We start from the raw sequence: 17,746 nt of genomic DNA, 5'->3' as shown, positions 1-17,746 counted from the left end.
CTAAGTCAGCTACAAGAGCTAAGTATTCTAAACAAAATTTAAAAAATAATAAACAGTATACCTCAGAAGTGTGGAAATACAGTGGACACAGTTCTCACATTAACAAATTATCACTGGTACATGTGACTAAATTTTTAAAAACACTATGTATAGTGATTTTTTTTCTTGTTTATTTGTTCTTTTACTTTTTAACCTATAAAAAATTGTGGAAATTGCTCGACAGACTTAAATCACAGCAAACAATCTCAGCTTTTGCTGTATTGCTTCAAGAGAACAATTTCTTTACAGGTGCTACAGAAACATTGGGTAGGTTTGCTTTCTACCATGAGTGAAACATTCCTGCAAAAATAAAAGCAGCTTCAGAGGTTTAGTAAATTAAATACCTGATTGGCTGATCTCCTTTGGATGATTTACAGTATATAGCACATTATCTCAACTGTATATACACAAGATGATAAAAACTTGTAAATAGAAAGACAGAAAAATGTTACAAAGTATACAAGAGACATGCAAACTGAAACCGTTCCCTGAGTAATATGGTAACATTGCAATCACTTCAGCATGTTTTGGCCTGTGTTTTAAGTAACAGAATTCTATACCAGACTTTCCAACTTGCGTAAATAACTTTTTAATTCAGCACCTTAGTTGAAAGAATTTAGAGTATTTACAAAGAGAGTAGAAGTAGGAAAAAGATGGGTAGCTCTTAGGGAGAACAAAGGAAGACTGAAAGGAAACAGGAAAAAAGCATTCTTTTAGATGAGATGGAAAACCATCTGAATACAAAAAAATACATTGTGCTTTTTCCCCAAAGACAAAGCTCTGAGAGATCATGACCAAACTCCACAGTAAGACATTAGACTGCACTAATATAAACACAAATACTTTTGCAATATAACATGAAAACATTCTTAACGCGTCCACAAAATTGTTTCCTGTTGTAGAGGGTACACTGCTTAACAGTTGTGCTTTACACAAGTGGTTGCATTTAGCAGCAGCAGATCTGATCCACCTCTGTTGTCTAAATATCACTCTGAAATTATTTCTGTTCCAGTGGCATAAACACCCCACCTGTATATACATCATTACAGGTTAGTTTCCAGCAGAATTCCTTCACCAAGGAACCTTTCCTCAGGAAAGCAAAACCCTTACTTGACAGGAGCGAAGGTGTTACCATTTGACAATTGTTCAGTGATCTGTATAAAATGCGCTGGTGGTAAGGACAAAGAAAGTATGAATGGGGGTGGAGGGCAGCAACCTCAAAGGATCTCAGACAACACAAAGACCAGCAATAGCTTCTATCCAACCCACGCATGTTTTTCCTGAAGACCAAGGAGATTAGAAATTTTCAGTACTCTGTCAGACCTCAGTCTCCCTGCTGACAGATTTCACTTTGGTTATTGCATGTAAGAGAAGACAAGATCAACAAATCCATGCTTATTCAACAAAGTTTTAATCACGATCAAACTTGTCAGGCCTAGATTCAAACTAGAAATCCAATTTTGAAAAGTCCTGCGACCCATTAACATTATCTTCATAGTGTGTGACACTCCAGTGAAAAATAATTAAATTTTCTGGAGGAAATAGTCTGATTATTAATTCATAAACTGTTTGGAATACAGTCTTAGCATTTTATTTCATTTCATTGTATTCAAACAAAAACAATTAAGACTTTACTTTCGACTCCCAGAAGTACTGTTTGAATATACAAAACAAACAACCCTGAACACGATGAGCAGTGCATGTTCCTGCCAGAGTACTTATGGTATGTTAGAGAGATTCGTTACCATGAAAACTAAACGCTAATGTTGAATTTCATTTTCCTTAAAGTGATGTTTACATATGCAAAGGCTTTGTTTAAATATTGGAAAAAAAGACTGAAATACCAAAATCCATAACTTAGTATAGAATAGTTAATTTAAAATATAAATACCACAGTTAGTGAGCACCTGAGCCCTTCCTTCCAGATTTTAGGGGTCTGAGTGCTTATTTCGTATTTCAATCACATTGCAGTAATTTGAAAGGGATCCAGTTTTATGCATGAGTAAGTTAAGCTGAACTACATTAAAATGGAAAAACAAAAAACAATTAGTATTGTTAACTTTGGCCTCATTCAATCTACTTTTTTTTTTGTAAGTATATCATGCAGTAGTTCACATATTGCCCTTCCTTTTAAACACATCCCTGAACACCAAAGTAAGTTCATTGCTGAATTTTATATTGCAAATGTTTCTTCTGGAAAAATATTTCTTTAAAAATATAGTGGTGATTATTTCCCCAGCTCAAAAACATTTACCATTCTGAAAGTTGACTTGCAAGTGTATATCAATTACAATTAACAAATTAACATTTTATACGTATTTTATCAATACCCCAAAATACCAAACCAGATCATTGCTTTGTTGTATTGGAAACTAAAACTACATATACAGGGTTCCAAAATTATTACATAGCTCTTCCCACCTCTTGCATTATAAAAGTTTTATAATGAAACTGACCTTAAATAACAGAAGAATTATAACTGGAAATAGATTTCTGTGGAATTTAGTTTTTTCCCCCTCAAACAAAAAAAGTTCCCTTCTTAAAAAACCATCGACATTTTTCAAGTGTAATGAACTTTGCATCAATAACATCGTAACCAAGGTACCCAAGCAAGGGTGCATTGCTATGTCTTGTGCACTGCATTCTAATGCTACTTAGTGATTTCTCTTTCCTTTAAAAGATTAGACACCTCGGAAAAAGCCAGTCAGTCAAAAGAGCCTTATAATTGCACAGTTACTGAGAGAAGTTGTACTGGCCGAATCCAATGTGGTGGTATTTCACCTGAGCACGTTCAAAAAATGTACTGTAAGCACTCTATACGTTTGTTAGTGAAGGAACAAGAACAACTGAACCATTCTCCTCCTTGACCCCTCCAAAATTCCCAAATGATTTCCAAGAGAAATTTTAAGGTCTTGACCCTTTAATTAAAGGGAAAGCAAAGCGTTATTCCAGAGTTAATGAACTTACTCAATTATGTTCTTAAATGCTAAACAATGCTGACATTACTGACAGTTATACAAGCATCGTTCCACCACCTGCTGCGCGTGCTTTGTATGGAGGCTCGTGTTCCGTTGTCAAGTTCCCTCTTAAATCATGCAAAGTCAAACCCCATCATAAAGCCCAACGTGAACAAGGGACAGCATTGCGGGAACTTCTGTGGGATAAAGGAAACCCTTATGCACAACACAATTCCCAACTCTCCCCATTTGACAGGGCTGTCGGTCCTGAGGAAGATAGCAATGGCAACAGCTATCAATAAAAATAAAGAGAAACAAACATTTTAAAGTCTTTATATTTTTATATTTCTATTAATTCTTTATATTTTTAACATTTTCTCAGCAACATTCAAAGGTTTTTCCTTAAATTAAATACAATTTCAGTAGGTCTCTCTTCCAGGAAATTGAAGCATTTGCATATACAAAATTAGCAATTTTATTATCAGCAGTTTTTGCAAATGATTATAGCAAGAGTGAGATTCACAGCCTCACAGAAGATAGACTATTATTCTAAAATCTGTCACTATTTACACTCAACTACAGAAAGAAATATATGAATATGCAAAGCATATCTACAATTAGAATTCGGATCAAATGCATCTTACTTTCCAACATTCTTCTGTATTTGTTCTCAGTCTCGGGGGCCTCTTATTTTATTATTCTTAGCAGCATGTAATGACTCAAAATAAGCAATGTTCTCTAGCACACAGAAACCCTTTGGATGCTCTGCAAGGTAATTTTATCAAGAACTAATGGCTTCAAATATCAAACAATCTATTTCGAGAAATGCACAGCTTTGGGTGTCTTGATTTAACAAAGCTGCAATGATGGATGGCAAATTTTATCTATGTTGTCTTTTATAAATTTTTCTTACAGATGTGTGAATATTTTTTTTATATACAGCTTTATTTGTAGCTAACATTCTTAAACATTTTCTTATTTTCTCCATGTAGGTCTGTCATTTAAAAACAGATGGTTAGGCAAAGCCTAAAACTAAAGCCATCATCACATCATCTATTACATACAGAATATCATACACAAATTAAAACAAAAGCATGGATTTTGTCTAAAGATAAGTTTTTTCTTTTCACCATTTTCAAGTCTATAGTAGTTTTTTAAAAAAATAAAGTATTGCCTAACAAAATATGTAATCCTTTTAAATTAAATTCTATCAAAATCAACTAAAGAACACTTTTTAGCTTACATACACAGTTAATCTTGGATCATATTCTTAACATTTGAGTCACAGAACATTAATTCCGTAAGTAGAAGTAAAGAGGCATCATATTCTAAAGACACATATTCTTTGCTGCTTAATACCCACTATGACCGCAATAACACCAGCTCCCACTGCGTATGTGATGACAGTCCCGCTGGACAGGAAGCTGCACATGCTGTACTTGCTCTAGAGCTAGTCATGCTCATCAGTTCACAAATACACTTTTGCTGGCTGGCATATCTTCCGAAGGCTTTCCCATCTGCAGGCACTAATGTGAGGCTTTCCCCTTTCCCCAGCCATCAAGTCTAATGGGAATTATAAAAAAGTTATTTTGATATTGCTATTCTTTACTAGAAAGTTAGAAATGGCCTGCTATTTTAGGGCAAGGTAGGCAGAAAGTTTCTTCCCTTAAGTACAATTTTTGGGGGGAAATCAAACTAATAATGACAGCTAGACAGCTAAACAGATCCTCTGCTGGTCAATCAGTACCTGCCCTTTCCCAAGGGGACACCGCACCTATGTTATTCCTCAGAAAAATCTGTCTATCCTATTCCAATAACACAAACTCCCTAGGCAATCTATTCCAGTGCTTCACTATATGTACTACCATAAATTTTGCTTAATATGTAATCTGAATCTTTCTTATTGTATTTCTAATTTATTACTACTTGTTCTAACAGGTTGTTTTGTTGATTTTTTTTAAAACAGAATTCTTTTCTATTTTAAGGATGTATCCTGTCTCCCCTTAGTGTTCTTTTCTGTAGATCCTGCAATTTCACTTTTCACCTTTTCTTTGACAGTTATGTTTCATAGCCTTCTAATCATTCTTATTGCTCTATTGTAGATGCTCCACTTGTTTCCTGAAGAGCTGTGATCAAACTGAACACAATACTGCATCCAAAGCTACATGCCAGCTGAACAAAGCAAGAAGAATATTCCACATCCTCCACACAATATTCCTGGTTTACACTGCAGCACAGTGTTCAGCTAGTCTGCAATATCATGTCATTGTTGACTCATGCTAAGCTTGTTTTACACAACAAACCCTAGAGCCTATTCTAAATAAAAGCTATTTGATCAACTATTTCTTATCTTCTTGTTCTGCATTTGTACATTTGATCTTTTTTTTTTTTAAAGGTAGAGTTTTGTACCTTTTCTTACATTGCATGTTATGTCTTTAGATCAATTCTCCAATAGGTCAAGTTTTGAATTGTACTCCTGTCCTCAATTGCGCTTGCAGTTCCACCCCCACCAAACCCTGTTCACTTGGTCTGCAAGTTTCATCAGCATATTTTCTGTTCCATTTTCCAGATCATTAATGACAACATATCCCAGCAAAAGCCTACTCAATATATCTGCAAATTTCCAATCTGTTTCCATTAATTTAGGAAAGTTTCCGTCAGGCCAGATTTCCACAGCTGCTAATAGGAATGATCTGTGAGACAGTATCCAAAGCCTTATTAAAAACATAAGAGATCTTATATCTTAAGAATAAGATAAAGTTACAACATTTACTACTCCTCTTCTATGCATCAGACCTCTTATCCTGTTATAGATGCAGTTTAGACTGGATTAAAACATTTTTTCCCTGCAAATTCATTTTCACTGTTACTTCTTTTCCTGGTTTCTTCCAGATGTTCAGTAAAATTTCATTTATTCATTACAAATTTCTTCGGGAATTTAAGTTATGCTGTCTAGTCTATAATTTCTTAGCTTTTACTTTATCTCATTTGAAATACAGACACTGTATTTTCTTTTCCCTTCTCTAGACTACTGTCTTATATCTTTGTAACTGGTATTAATTTTCTTAGCTATCTGTCTGGAGTTTTACTATACCAGTGAAGGACTGTAGAAATAAGTATTCGCAGTATTATCTGTTGGTCATCTTCTCTACTGAATATCAAACCAGTGCTTTCTTAGTAACCTTATGACAAACACAAAATGATTACCTATTTCATTTACGACCCTTCCTACCTACTTTCGGACCTCATCTTTCCAATTCTGTCCCAATATTCCTGTGCTCATTTATATTCAAGCTCAATAATCTCATTAAGTAATCATTTGGTTTTAGCCTCCCTTCTGTTTTAGAGCACGGAACCAGTACTTCTTCTAAATTTTGTATGCTTTCTTCCATAGAACTGAGGAGAAACGTGGGTCTTATACATGTATACATGTGATATTTCGACCCAAAGTCTTATTAATTACAAAAGCTATTGTGTTTGTATGATCATTGGAATTTACTTTCTTTTTTTAATATACCATTGGCCATAATTCCAAAATCTGTTCCACAGAAACAGATAATGCATCAACTCCAGCAATGTCTGATGCACCTTTTGATAAAAGTTTTACACAGAATAAAATTTCAGAAAATGAAATTGCATTATAATACATCATATGTGGAAATAGAATTTACTGAACATAAAGAAGCTGCAATTGCCCTGCTAATAACTAATAAAAGCAATCAAACAGAATGTACTCTGTGAGGAACCTGAGAGAATAAAAATATAAAAATAGGAAAAGTATATTTCAACAGGCTAATGAAAATCACATTACCAAAGGTTCTCTACAATTTTAATGACCTGTGAGTGCATTTTAATTAATTTAAACGTCTAAAGCAGTACTCTATGCATATTCTTAATCTAAGAATATTTATGCTATTGATACTGGCTTATTAAGGGCTAGATATGTAAACAGTTTAGCCTAATTGCCTGTTACTGTATAATTTAACTGAGTCTTGTAACAAAGATTTTAAAATCAGGAGAATACATTCTCTCAGAAAAATTCCCGTTGCTTTTTCACTGTTTCAGTGATAAACTTCATATCAAAGGGACCTTACGTTTTAAATTCCGTGTCAGCTTTTACAGGATATTACAATAACACAACACGTGTCTGTCCTTGAAGTAAATGTTTAGCTCAGCTATGAGTCATATTTGCATCTACTTAAAAGTAAGCACAGGCATTTGTTAGATCATTATTTAGCTACAAGACCCAGAAAAGATTTTAAATCATTTTCATCACCATAGTTCACTCCTATGTAACTGTACAGTGAATACAAACATTTATAAATTTGTCTCAAGGATACAATTTCACAGCAATATATTTGCTTTTTGCTGAACATGATATAATCCAAATGCCTAAATTTTAAAATTGGATAAACTGTTCATTCTGAACTTTTGTAAGCTTTAAGTGTGCACTTGCATTTACGGCAAAGAGCTAAACAATACTTGACAGTGAATTTTACCTAGACTTCCCATACTTTGTTTTCTTCTTCTCCTGTATTTTGTCATAAATGCACTGTTTGAATACATGATTTTTAATTGCCTTTATTTCTTCTATATATTCCTCACCTGAACTCCATGGAACTGATCAATTTATGCTCTGACTCTTACTTCCCTTGTGGTATGAAGAGAACTTAAATGAATTGTAGTCTTAATCTGATTATGTGTAAGTCAATTTTACCCCCTAAAAACACATTTCAAGTGTTACTTTCATTATTGTAAATGAGAACAAGGCTCTTATTTATGGTACACTCTTCAATAAAGACGTTGCCATGTTGAATCATTGAAAGAAAGAATATAAGCCACATAAGACACAGCAGAGTTTAAAAAATCTTTTGATATAGGTCAAAGGAGATGAGGCACCACACAGAAGTTTGATTCCAAGTATCACATCAAATGATCTAAGGAAGGCAAGGCGCTCTTTTATACCTAATCCTTTTGACTGGAACACACACTCAGACAACTAAACTGTTGAGTAAGAATGCCCTATTTAAAAAAAAAAACTTAGATTGGAACTGCAGTTTAATAAGTGTGCACTACAGGACAGAGTTCTGTGAGTATCTTTGTTTCAAACACAACTTTATCTCACCCCTTCGCCCTCTATAGACTCATCGTTCCCACTGCCATTTATTTCTAACAGCCTAAAAAATAAGACAATTCACATGCGATATCTAAGATAGTATCCTGTTAGGGGAAAGGAAATATTTAGAAATAATAAACCCAGGAAATTCAAAGTGAAAAAAGGTATTGTACCATTGTTGGAAAAGATCTTAGTCTCACACCTAAAGTTTTACATTATTGCTTAGCCACGGTAAAATCCAGTACATTCAAACATGCCCATATTTTCTGATGTCTTATTTCTGGAGCTACTCCAGTTTTCTAATCCATTGATTAAATAAAGACATCAGGGCCTCTGGTAGGACTCATTTGGGAAACATAAGATCTGCAGAAACACAGATGCTTGCCAGAACCAGTCAACTAACAGTGCTCATGTATTTCAAAGCACAAGAGCGAGCCAGACAGGCATACTACCTGTGTAGAGTTTATATATTCTGGGGGTGAAACATAACTCCACTGAAGTTGACTATAAAAATCCTGATGACTTCAGAAGAGGAACAAAAAAATAAGATTTCATAAGCCAAGAAATACTCATCTGTTCACAAGTCACAATGAAATGAAGAGATACCTAAGACTCAAAGATGGAAGTTTCTAACCATGAATGAAGAACAGGGAAAGTGGAGATGGACTGACTGGCAGGTACCTCAGTCATACTCAGATACTAATAGACGGGGAGACAGTATAGAGCGTTATTTCCAATATGTGGCGAGAAGTGTTTCAGAAAGCAACAGAATAGAGATTTTTTTTTTATTATTTTATTTGGAGGTTCAAGAGAATGAAAAGGGATGAAAACAGAAATAAAATGGTAAGTTTGTCAGAGGAGAGGTGCACTGCCAGTGTCAGACAGAAGAAATGCCCTTGCAAAAACAGACAAACATACAAAAACTAAACCACCATGGACGGATTCTTGTGGAGACAGGGAAAGGAAAGACTGAAGCTGATTCTGACTACATCAACATAAACTAAAGCTTCTTTTTCTTCTCAAAAAACAGTTTAAACTCTGTGGTTCTCATACAAAAACAGGCCAGTGTAACAGTTTTAAGAGCTTTAAGAAGTTTTAGATATTAGAATGCTTACCCTTGATTTGGAAAATTAAAAAGCACTGTTACATAGTCCCAAAATGCAACCTCAATAAACAAACCAAGTAGAATAAAGTAAAGAAAACAAATTCCTTTCAACAATAAAAAAAATTAAATCAGGAATTAATTTTGATTTTGCACAACTTCCAAACTGAAACAGCAACACACCTTTGGTATATTCAAGTTTAGAAACTTTCATTGACTATTAAGAAATCACCAATTTATTGCCCTTAGTCTCCCAGATGTTATACCTTTTAGACCCAGCTGAAACAGGTTGAAATGCTTGAAAAGTTTATAAGCTTTACAGAATAGGTCAGGATTTCGCCAGTTACAAAAGAAACTTAACAGAGCAACAAGCATTTATAGCCAGTGCTCTTCCTCTGCAGGGTGATTACATCAGACTCAAAAAGTAGTTTGCCAGCTTCAACTAATCAAAGCTCCTATTATTCCCTGAAAAATTAGTTGCAATAGAAACTCACATTAAAAAGTGTTACCTACCTGTCCTATTTACTTTTACTAAACATCTGTCACTGCATGACACACTTTTCAGTCACGTTGGAGAAGCGTTTTTCACCACAGCTTAGCAAAAGTTTAAAGTGTACTTTGGATTAGATACTGAGCCAACTGCAAAGAACGCTGCATACCTTTGGATATCTCTTCCCTGTCTTCTTCTCTGCATCTTTGACTGGATCAGATGAAGAGCTTTCAGCATCAAGGATTTTTTGCTGCCTGGCTTCCTGAAGAGCTTTCCGGGTGGGACCTTCCAGCCCTTTCTTCCTTTGACATTCATGGCCTGCTATAAAATAAAACCAACAAAAATATCATCAGAATGCATTTTTTACTTACTCTTCTGGAAGGTCTCTCTTTACTTAATATTAGCTAGACATGCGAAATTCTAAAAGAAATACCACTTTAAATAAAAAGATATTCAAGGTTACTGTGCCATCCATATAAAATATTCCAAGACTACATATAACTCTACTCCACAAATTATTTTGGTGTGATCTATTTCAGCTTACCTAATGATACCCTAGATTTTTGCCCCCAAAATGCAGCAATGATTTTGAATCTTGCAGTACAGGAGAAAGTTACAGTAAAATGGATGCAAATCTTCATTTCCCTCAGAGCCAGAAGAAAGATCATCCCACTGCATCCTATCCAATATCTACCACCAATGCATTATTCTGATTTACAGTCTGCATTCCCTTTTGCTTCCCTGCACTTTCTCCCAACCCACCTTTCAAACAAGGAATTACTTATGAATAGGTAACTCAAAGAAATCCTAAGCATGTAGCATAGCTGTAAATCATCAGAATAGGCTGAAAGGAATATGAGGAAGAGCATAGCACATGTCGACTATTGTACAATGCATCTGCCATGACCTGGCAGAAAGGATACTATTCTCTGACAGTCTTTGTATTGGCGGCTCACACATATCCAAAAATAGTCCCTTATGATCCCTGTATCTTGTTGCAATGCTCTGTAGTATGTACATGGGTCTACAGGAAAAATAATGGAATACTGAATTCCAACAGAATTTGGGCACTTACAGTCTTCCAGTTCTTTGAAAAAAATCTCAGACTGAAAAAGACATTATACAGCTGAAATCCAGACTGAAATAAATGTACTTCACACTACACATTTCTAAATGCTTGCTCTTGTAAAATAGTTTTATTAAGACCTTGACACCAAAATGCAAACTTTGTGACTTTAAAGGGGAAAAAAAACCCTCTCCGCTCTTGAGGCAAAAAAAGCAGATTAAGCAAACACAAAACCTTCCTGTATACCCAACCTGAGTAAAACTGTAACTGATAAAAAGAACTGTGCCTGGTCTAACAAAATGTCTGTATTCTCCCTGCTTTAAGAGTTAAAGCTACTGTCACAGATACCCTGAATAACAACTTTCTCTGAGGAATGGTATACAGCAAAATTGGTTTATATGGCAAACACTTTCTACTCACTCAGTAACTGCTACCCACTAGCATGTTGCTTAAAGTATTTAGTTTGTTGGTGTTTTTGAAATACACATACTTATAAACCAACAGAGTTATGACAGTTGAAGGGCTTAAAGAGTCAGTAACCATTAAAAAAAGAAAGAACGCTAAAGAACTGTTGCAATCGCACTACGATGTCAACAGCTTGTGTTTACAGATTTTTCTATTCTGATTGCATTGTAGATGGAACGGGGACAACCAGGTTTAAGTACTTTAACTGGTGCATTTTAAATTTCTTTTTGCATGACCTTCTAACAGCAATTACATCAGATCAGGGAAAGGAAAAGCAGTTAACAGGCTTAGCAATGAGTTAATTCAACCATGAGTAAAGAAACTCATTGAGTTCAACTTTTTAATATAATTGGCTAATAAATAAGCAGCTGTTGTTTTTAGAAAATACAAGAAATTTACTGAGCAAGTAACAGTTTTATAACATGTTTTTAGAACCAGCTGTTATAGCAGCATTCACTTAGGTTTATAAGCAAGCTACAATCAACATTGTTTAATTCCTTCAGGCAAAAGTGGTCTTTTTTCAGAGCACCACTTAACACTGTGTCTTGATCCGTAAGTAAGGGTGCAAGTGCTCTGTTAATACACACCAATAACCTCAATTAAAAAAAAAATAAATCAGTTATTCCTCTTTGATAATTAGATCCCTCTATCTATGATCTTGCTACCACATCAGAGGACCAGATTTAAAACAAAAACAAAACCAGGTTTTAATGCAAATCTTCTCACACAAAACATCCAATCCTTTTTAAAAATAATCTGAACTCAAAATACAACTTTTCTTTCAGAGCTGGCTTCTGAGTGAGCATAGCTGCCTACAAGATGACTGAGTCCTAATCCTAACTCTTAATTAGTTCTTCTCCAACTATTAAATGTCCTTCATACCAACTTTAAACAAGCAAGGTAAGTAAATAAGAAATAAAAAAAACTTATTAAAACATAATTTTTAAGATGCCTAAAGAAAACTTTTTATTGCAGGATTTCCATACAAAGCACTGTTTGCAAAGCTAAACAGCAGCCTGGCAGTGAGACAGCAAAAAACCGTAGTAAATAAATTACATGCTCTATATTGGGGATGTTATCCTCTTCAATTGTTTGAAATGCATCAGGCTGAAAGCTGCTACATCAAATGCCTAAGTAATAAGTCCACAATAGTTGTCCTAAAATTAACATTAACTACCATTAAATTTTTTTCTACCTAGCCACCAGATACAAATTTACAATGCAAAGTCATCATGAATACTACGAAGCTTCCCTTTGTTTTCATTATGCACTATATGACACCCTCAAAAAAAGAAACCTAACAAAACCAAATCCACAATGGATTGGATGTGCAGGACCTCATTGCCACTATTCAAAACCTCAAACACTTCAGCAAGCCCAAAGCTAATTAAAAGCCACTCTCAGTGCCCTCTAGCCAAAGCCAGCATTCCAGGTGTTCTGCGGTCAAGTCAGGTTGTGGGACAGAAACAGCATCAGGAGCAGTGACAGGCAATCTCCTGCTGCCAGGAAGAGCCATTCTCACTCCTTTGTGCTCTGCACTGCAGTGAAAGCAGACAGCTGGCCAGAAAAGGCATCTTACCTTAGCAAATGATACCTTGCCAATCGGAATGTTCAATATCTTATAATGACATTGTACCAAATGTACTCATGCATAAAAGTCAGCCCTGAAAAGACAACAACTGAAAAAATGCAGCTGTAGGTCTCCTTACAGCAGATATTTGCAAGTCCAACGGCACTGGTTCCTTCCAAACTAAGAACTTAAATTTAGAGAAAAATGCAGCAAACATTTCTCCAGTATCTACACACTGCTTGCTTCTCAAGGTTTTTATTATACTGTCTCATGAATAAGAATTCAAGAGGCAACAGAACATGACCATCTTTCAAGAGGCAGCAGAAAGTATCTGAATAAGAGACAATATCACCCACTGAGACATGAGTATGACCTACAGAGGACAATAAAAATTATGTAGTATTAGAGGACAAAGCACTGGAAAGAAATGACCTGAAATATCGCTTAATTTATGCTACACAGGGTATGAAGCAAATTAAGGCTTGTACAAGTACGTGGGTGGCTGATGAGCTTAATTTGTGTTGGCGACTAAGTGATTTTTTTTTTTTTTTAAATATTATTTATAAAGTGCTCCCCTGCTTGTCACTTTTTGGTATTATAAATTGCTCTCAAGATTTTTGGAGAATAAACAAGTACTGTGAACAGCCGGAGAGTGGTTTTTAGAATCACTCAAACAACAAATGAAAGTATGTGAAATATGAAAGAGAGACAGATGGGGCATCTATACTGTAAAACACTAGCATGGGGGAAAAACCCACACTATATATCCTCAAGTCTGAGTATAATGAAAAGTTGAATGCTATATGCCCTAAACTAACATAAAGAAAGAAGCCTGTTCTCTACCTCCCTATCTGAAGTGGGATGAAAATGAGCACTGTACTCTTTAGCGGGGCAGAGGTTTATACTTTTAGTTGTAACAAGATTTAAAGACTACAGCAGAGCATATCCAGTACATACAGCCACGGAAAGGTATTTTGGGGGCCTGAAATGTGCATTCCTGAGGAGTACAATACTAATTCATACAAAAGAGGCATCAGAATCCAAAACCAGAAAGACACTGTGAACACTGAAGCACCTTGCTGCCTGTACTTCAGTGTTCCACTGTATGAACACATATGAAGTCTATACTTACAGAAGTTATTAGTTTAGTAACTATTTGCTTGTGTACCAAATTAAAATTATAGCTTAGTTTATACTGGGTAAGACTACAGAATCCTTCCAGGTTCTCCCAGAAATGAAAGCAGCTATGCTCTTAACTAAACAGTAGTTTAGAAAAGTAGTAGGGCGTGCTCCAAGGGACTCCTCAGCTATGGAAGCCTCCCACTGCTGCATGGAAACCAAGACCTGAGCTAGGATGAGGGGCATCTTTCATATAATTAGATCTCAGGCCAGTGCTCATAGCAATTCACGACAATTTAGGAGACCAACTGCTTCAACCTACAGTAGATAGAATTTGAAGGAAAAAATGAAACCGAATATGCTATGCTTATAATAGGCAGGCAGTAGCAAAGATCAGGATGGTAGTTGAAATGTCTGCATTAATAGTGAATAAGCCATCTTAATAGGCAAGGAAATGCTTGCTACCCTCTTCACTCAACTACAAATCCAAAAAGAAACCAAAAAACTTTATGTGGCTACTATTCTTCTTCTCAGCCTTGCCTTTTCTGCAGGAATTTTACACAATGGAATTAACTCCATGAATGTGGGAACTAATGAACCTTGATTGTCAAAGGCTGGGGTAACTCAGTGGCTTTTTACCTGGGGTAAATTACCAGTGCAAAAGGAAGTTTAGGCCTTTAACACACTGAAAAAAACACAAAAGAAACAGATATTTAAAAATGTCCTAATTGCAACAAATGCTTCACCTGGAAGTTGTATAATATCTGATACCTGGTCATCTATGTGGCTGAGAAATTTGGGGTTCTCTAATGTCAAATAATCTGCAATCTCTGATTGGAGTTCTGCTCATGACTAAGGCAGGTGCGACATCCCCTTCTCGTGCAAATACCCTGTTGTCAAAGAGGGTAAGGCTCACTGTTTCCCTTTTTCATTGTCTCACCTATTTTCAGGAGCCTTTTAGAAACCTGGTTTGAGACTTATCTCACTGTCAAACGTAGATGAAATTGGAAAACAGGTTCACAATTATTAGTGGGAGTGATGCTCACAAAGAATGTGATAGCATGGGCTTCATTTACTTAGGAAACCAGAGGTGCTAGGTTTTTTTCTCATGGAGTTAGAAAAATAATTTAATAATTAAACATTTATTCAAAACACCACGGAAGTAGTGTAGTGCCAGACAGATAAAGATATTATTCCAGCAGGTATTGTATAGCCTTCGCAACCTCCTGTTAAAATGAGACAAGCCAAAACAAGAGGCTGGATTTCATAACACCAGTATTTTCAAAATGTTTCCAGACCACCATATATAGCTTCTTACAGGGAGCTGAAAAAGAACACTCACATAAAAAGAGTATCAGTGAATAAAATAACAAAATCAGACACAAAGTAGATTTCAAAGTAGATTTCACAAAGTCCTTCCATAGTTACTCACATATTCCATGTTGTCATCAGCAGTCTCACTGTCCTTTAGTGGATACATTTTAGAATAAATATTCAAATGATAAAACTGTTGCTCTGTCACCAGGAGAGCTGATAAAATGTTTATAGTGGAAGTATTTTTTATTTACTGTTACACCAGATTTTGAAATGCATCACAACAACAAACAACCCATAAGCAGTCTGAGCTTGATGATGGGAATATTTTACCTTTTGTCACAGGAATCTGAATAGCACATCCAGACTCTAAATTTTGTAATGTGGCTTGCAAACCTGTAACCTAATTTTAAAAAGAGGAAAGAACAAAAAGAGGCAATATGAAAATGTTGCTTTTGAACTGCCTGTTCACAACACACAGCATTTATGCCTGCATATTTAAGTAATAAATTCCATCTATAATTTTTGAATTTTCCGATTATTGCCTCTAAGTTATAAACATTACTCCTAATTCAAGATTTTGGAAAGGCCCAGTGAAACAATGTGATAAAATACAAGCCATCCAGAATCTCTCAAAATACTTTTACAGCTCTATTAAAGCAACGCAGACATAGAATACTAGGACTCTTATTGCACCATCAACTTTTAACCACTGCTATCACTGGATTGATCTTTAACTTAATGGCACAATATGACATACAACTTTGTCATGAGAAAATGCCACAAAATATGGCATTGTGCATTACAAAAAAGCCATCGCTCCAGGATGCGTACAGTTCATAACTGGATAGCTCTTACAGATGTTCCTGAAATGTCATAACATTGGAACTGTTCTATGTTTTGTACTCCTGATTCAGCATAACTGTATTTGGAGAGCAACCTTGCTTTTCCTATAGGACATTTTCTTTTTCTTATTGAAATTTCTAACATATAATCCTCAGTCTTTTAAAAGTAAGCTCTCAGGTGACCTGAAAAAAACTACAGGCAGAGGAAAGGAGGAAACGAGAGATGAGGACTATTAGAAGAAAGTGCAAGCGTGGTAAATTCCTTTCATGTTACCTACATATAATTGACGCTACTGCTGAAATACAACGCATTCTGGGAACTTTTTCTTTTTTTCCTCCTCTTTTTTGAACAAACGACTTATTGGTTAAACACATGCAAGATAATTTTCCGTTCTTCATCCATCGTATCTATGCTTATAGTACTTCCTGCTAAAGGGGCAGAATATCATGTATACCAAGCTATACATCAGATAAAATTATAGGAGTAAAATACTACTCTATTATTCCACCGACAAGACAGAAGAGCTGTCTCCGATATCTTAATGTATTTTTTCCTAAACTAGTAGGTCTTTCCGGGATACATTTAGGAAAAAATAAAATAAATAGTACTGAAGAAAGTTAAAATAAGAGATTTCTAAAAGGCATAGATGGAAGCATATGAATCTGTAGGAATATCACACCTTACCTCAAGCTGTCGACACTGAAAGTATAACAGGGTCTGCCCATTGCTGACTCACATAGAGCAGCACTGAGCAAGTACAGACTGAGAACTACTACTTTGTGGCACTACGCTTCACATCCTTTCAATATTAACATTTCACCAAATAACGTGAAACTCACCAAAATATTCTGCTTCAAACTATTGCATAAGTGAGCTGCTTTAGCAGGAATATCCTATGTATTTACCAAAGTAAAACCCAAAAGCATTCCTTACAGCTTCGTAAGTGGTGTTCACCATATTTTTACCTGCCCAACTGCTCTGTCTCTCTCCAAACTAGTTAACATTTTCTGTCTCAGTGCAGTCTGGTATTTTTCAGTCAACTGCTTCAGCACTGGTTCATATGATGCATAATGTGCCTTCAGCCTGTGAACAAGAAGAGGATAAATGATTCCTCAAAGATGAGTCAAATCAGAGATTTATGTCTGTGTAACTTTTTTCCCTCCCCAAATAAAAGAATAAAAGTGCCAAAAGGTCACAGAGGAGACACCAAAGGTATTTAGTATGTAGCCACCTAATTGGAATACCACAAGAAAAAACAAAAACAAGTCAGATGAACAGAATGTTTCATATTTTGGTTAGTCATAGCTTTTAAAAAAATCCATCCAGTTTTGACCTGTTCTTAATGCTTCATACACCTATTGCACATTAATTTTTGTTAATTTCTGTTTTCTTGCAGATAGATGATATTTCACTGGAGGAAAGTATTACAGCTATTACCCGACTACCAACTAAGATGCTAATCTAGACAAAACAGTTGTACTATTATTACTATTTCTTTCTTCACTGCACATTACATTTAGAATACTTAACCACTTTAATTCTTCAGACCAACTAAAAGTCAGATACATAATCTCTCAAGAGAAACCCAGGACACTAAGCTTCAAAACCACTGCATTTTCTAAGAAGCTGACACACAGAGGGTAAGTCAGTGACTAGTACTCT

General features: G+C 35.4%; 1 protein-coding gene across 3 annotated transcripts in view; it reads right to left on the bottom strand.

Moving 5' to 3' along the window:
* SPAG16 (sperm associated antigen 16) overlaps window positions 1-17,746 on the bottom strand; it is a 419,391-nt gene that overhangs the window by 378,067 nt on the left and 23,578 nt on the right. For all 3 annotated transcript variants that reach the window (XM_072875058.1, XM_072875060.1, XM_072875061.1), the window contains exons 7-9: window positions 17,050-17,167; window positions 15,572-15,641; window positions 9,874-10,025 (exon numbers count right to left, since the gene is read on the bottom strand). In XM_072875058.1, the coding sequence (XP_072731159.1) occupies window positions 9,874-10,025; window positions 15,572-15,641; window positions 17,050-17,167 (340 nt within the window). The remainder of the gene's footprint in view (window positions 1-9,873; window positions 10,026-15,571; window positions 15,642-17,049; window positions 17,168-17,746) is intronic.

The sequence above is a fragment of the Ciconia boyciana genome, chromosome 10, assembly GCF_034638445.1.
Source record: "Ciconia boyciana chromosome 10, ASM3463844v1, whole genome shotgun sequence".
Classification (NCBI taxonomy): Eukaryota; Metazoa; Chordata; class Aves; order Ciconiiformes; family Ciconiidae; genus Ciconia; species Ciconia boyciana.
The sequence above is the reverse complement of the archived record's forward strand: the minus strand, read 5'-3'. Positions and strand labels throughout refer to the sequence as shown.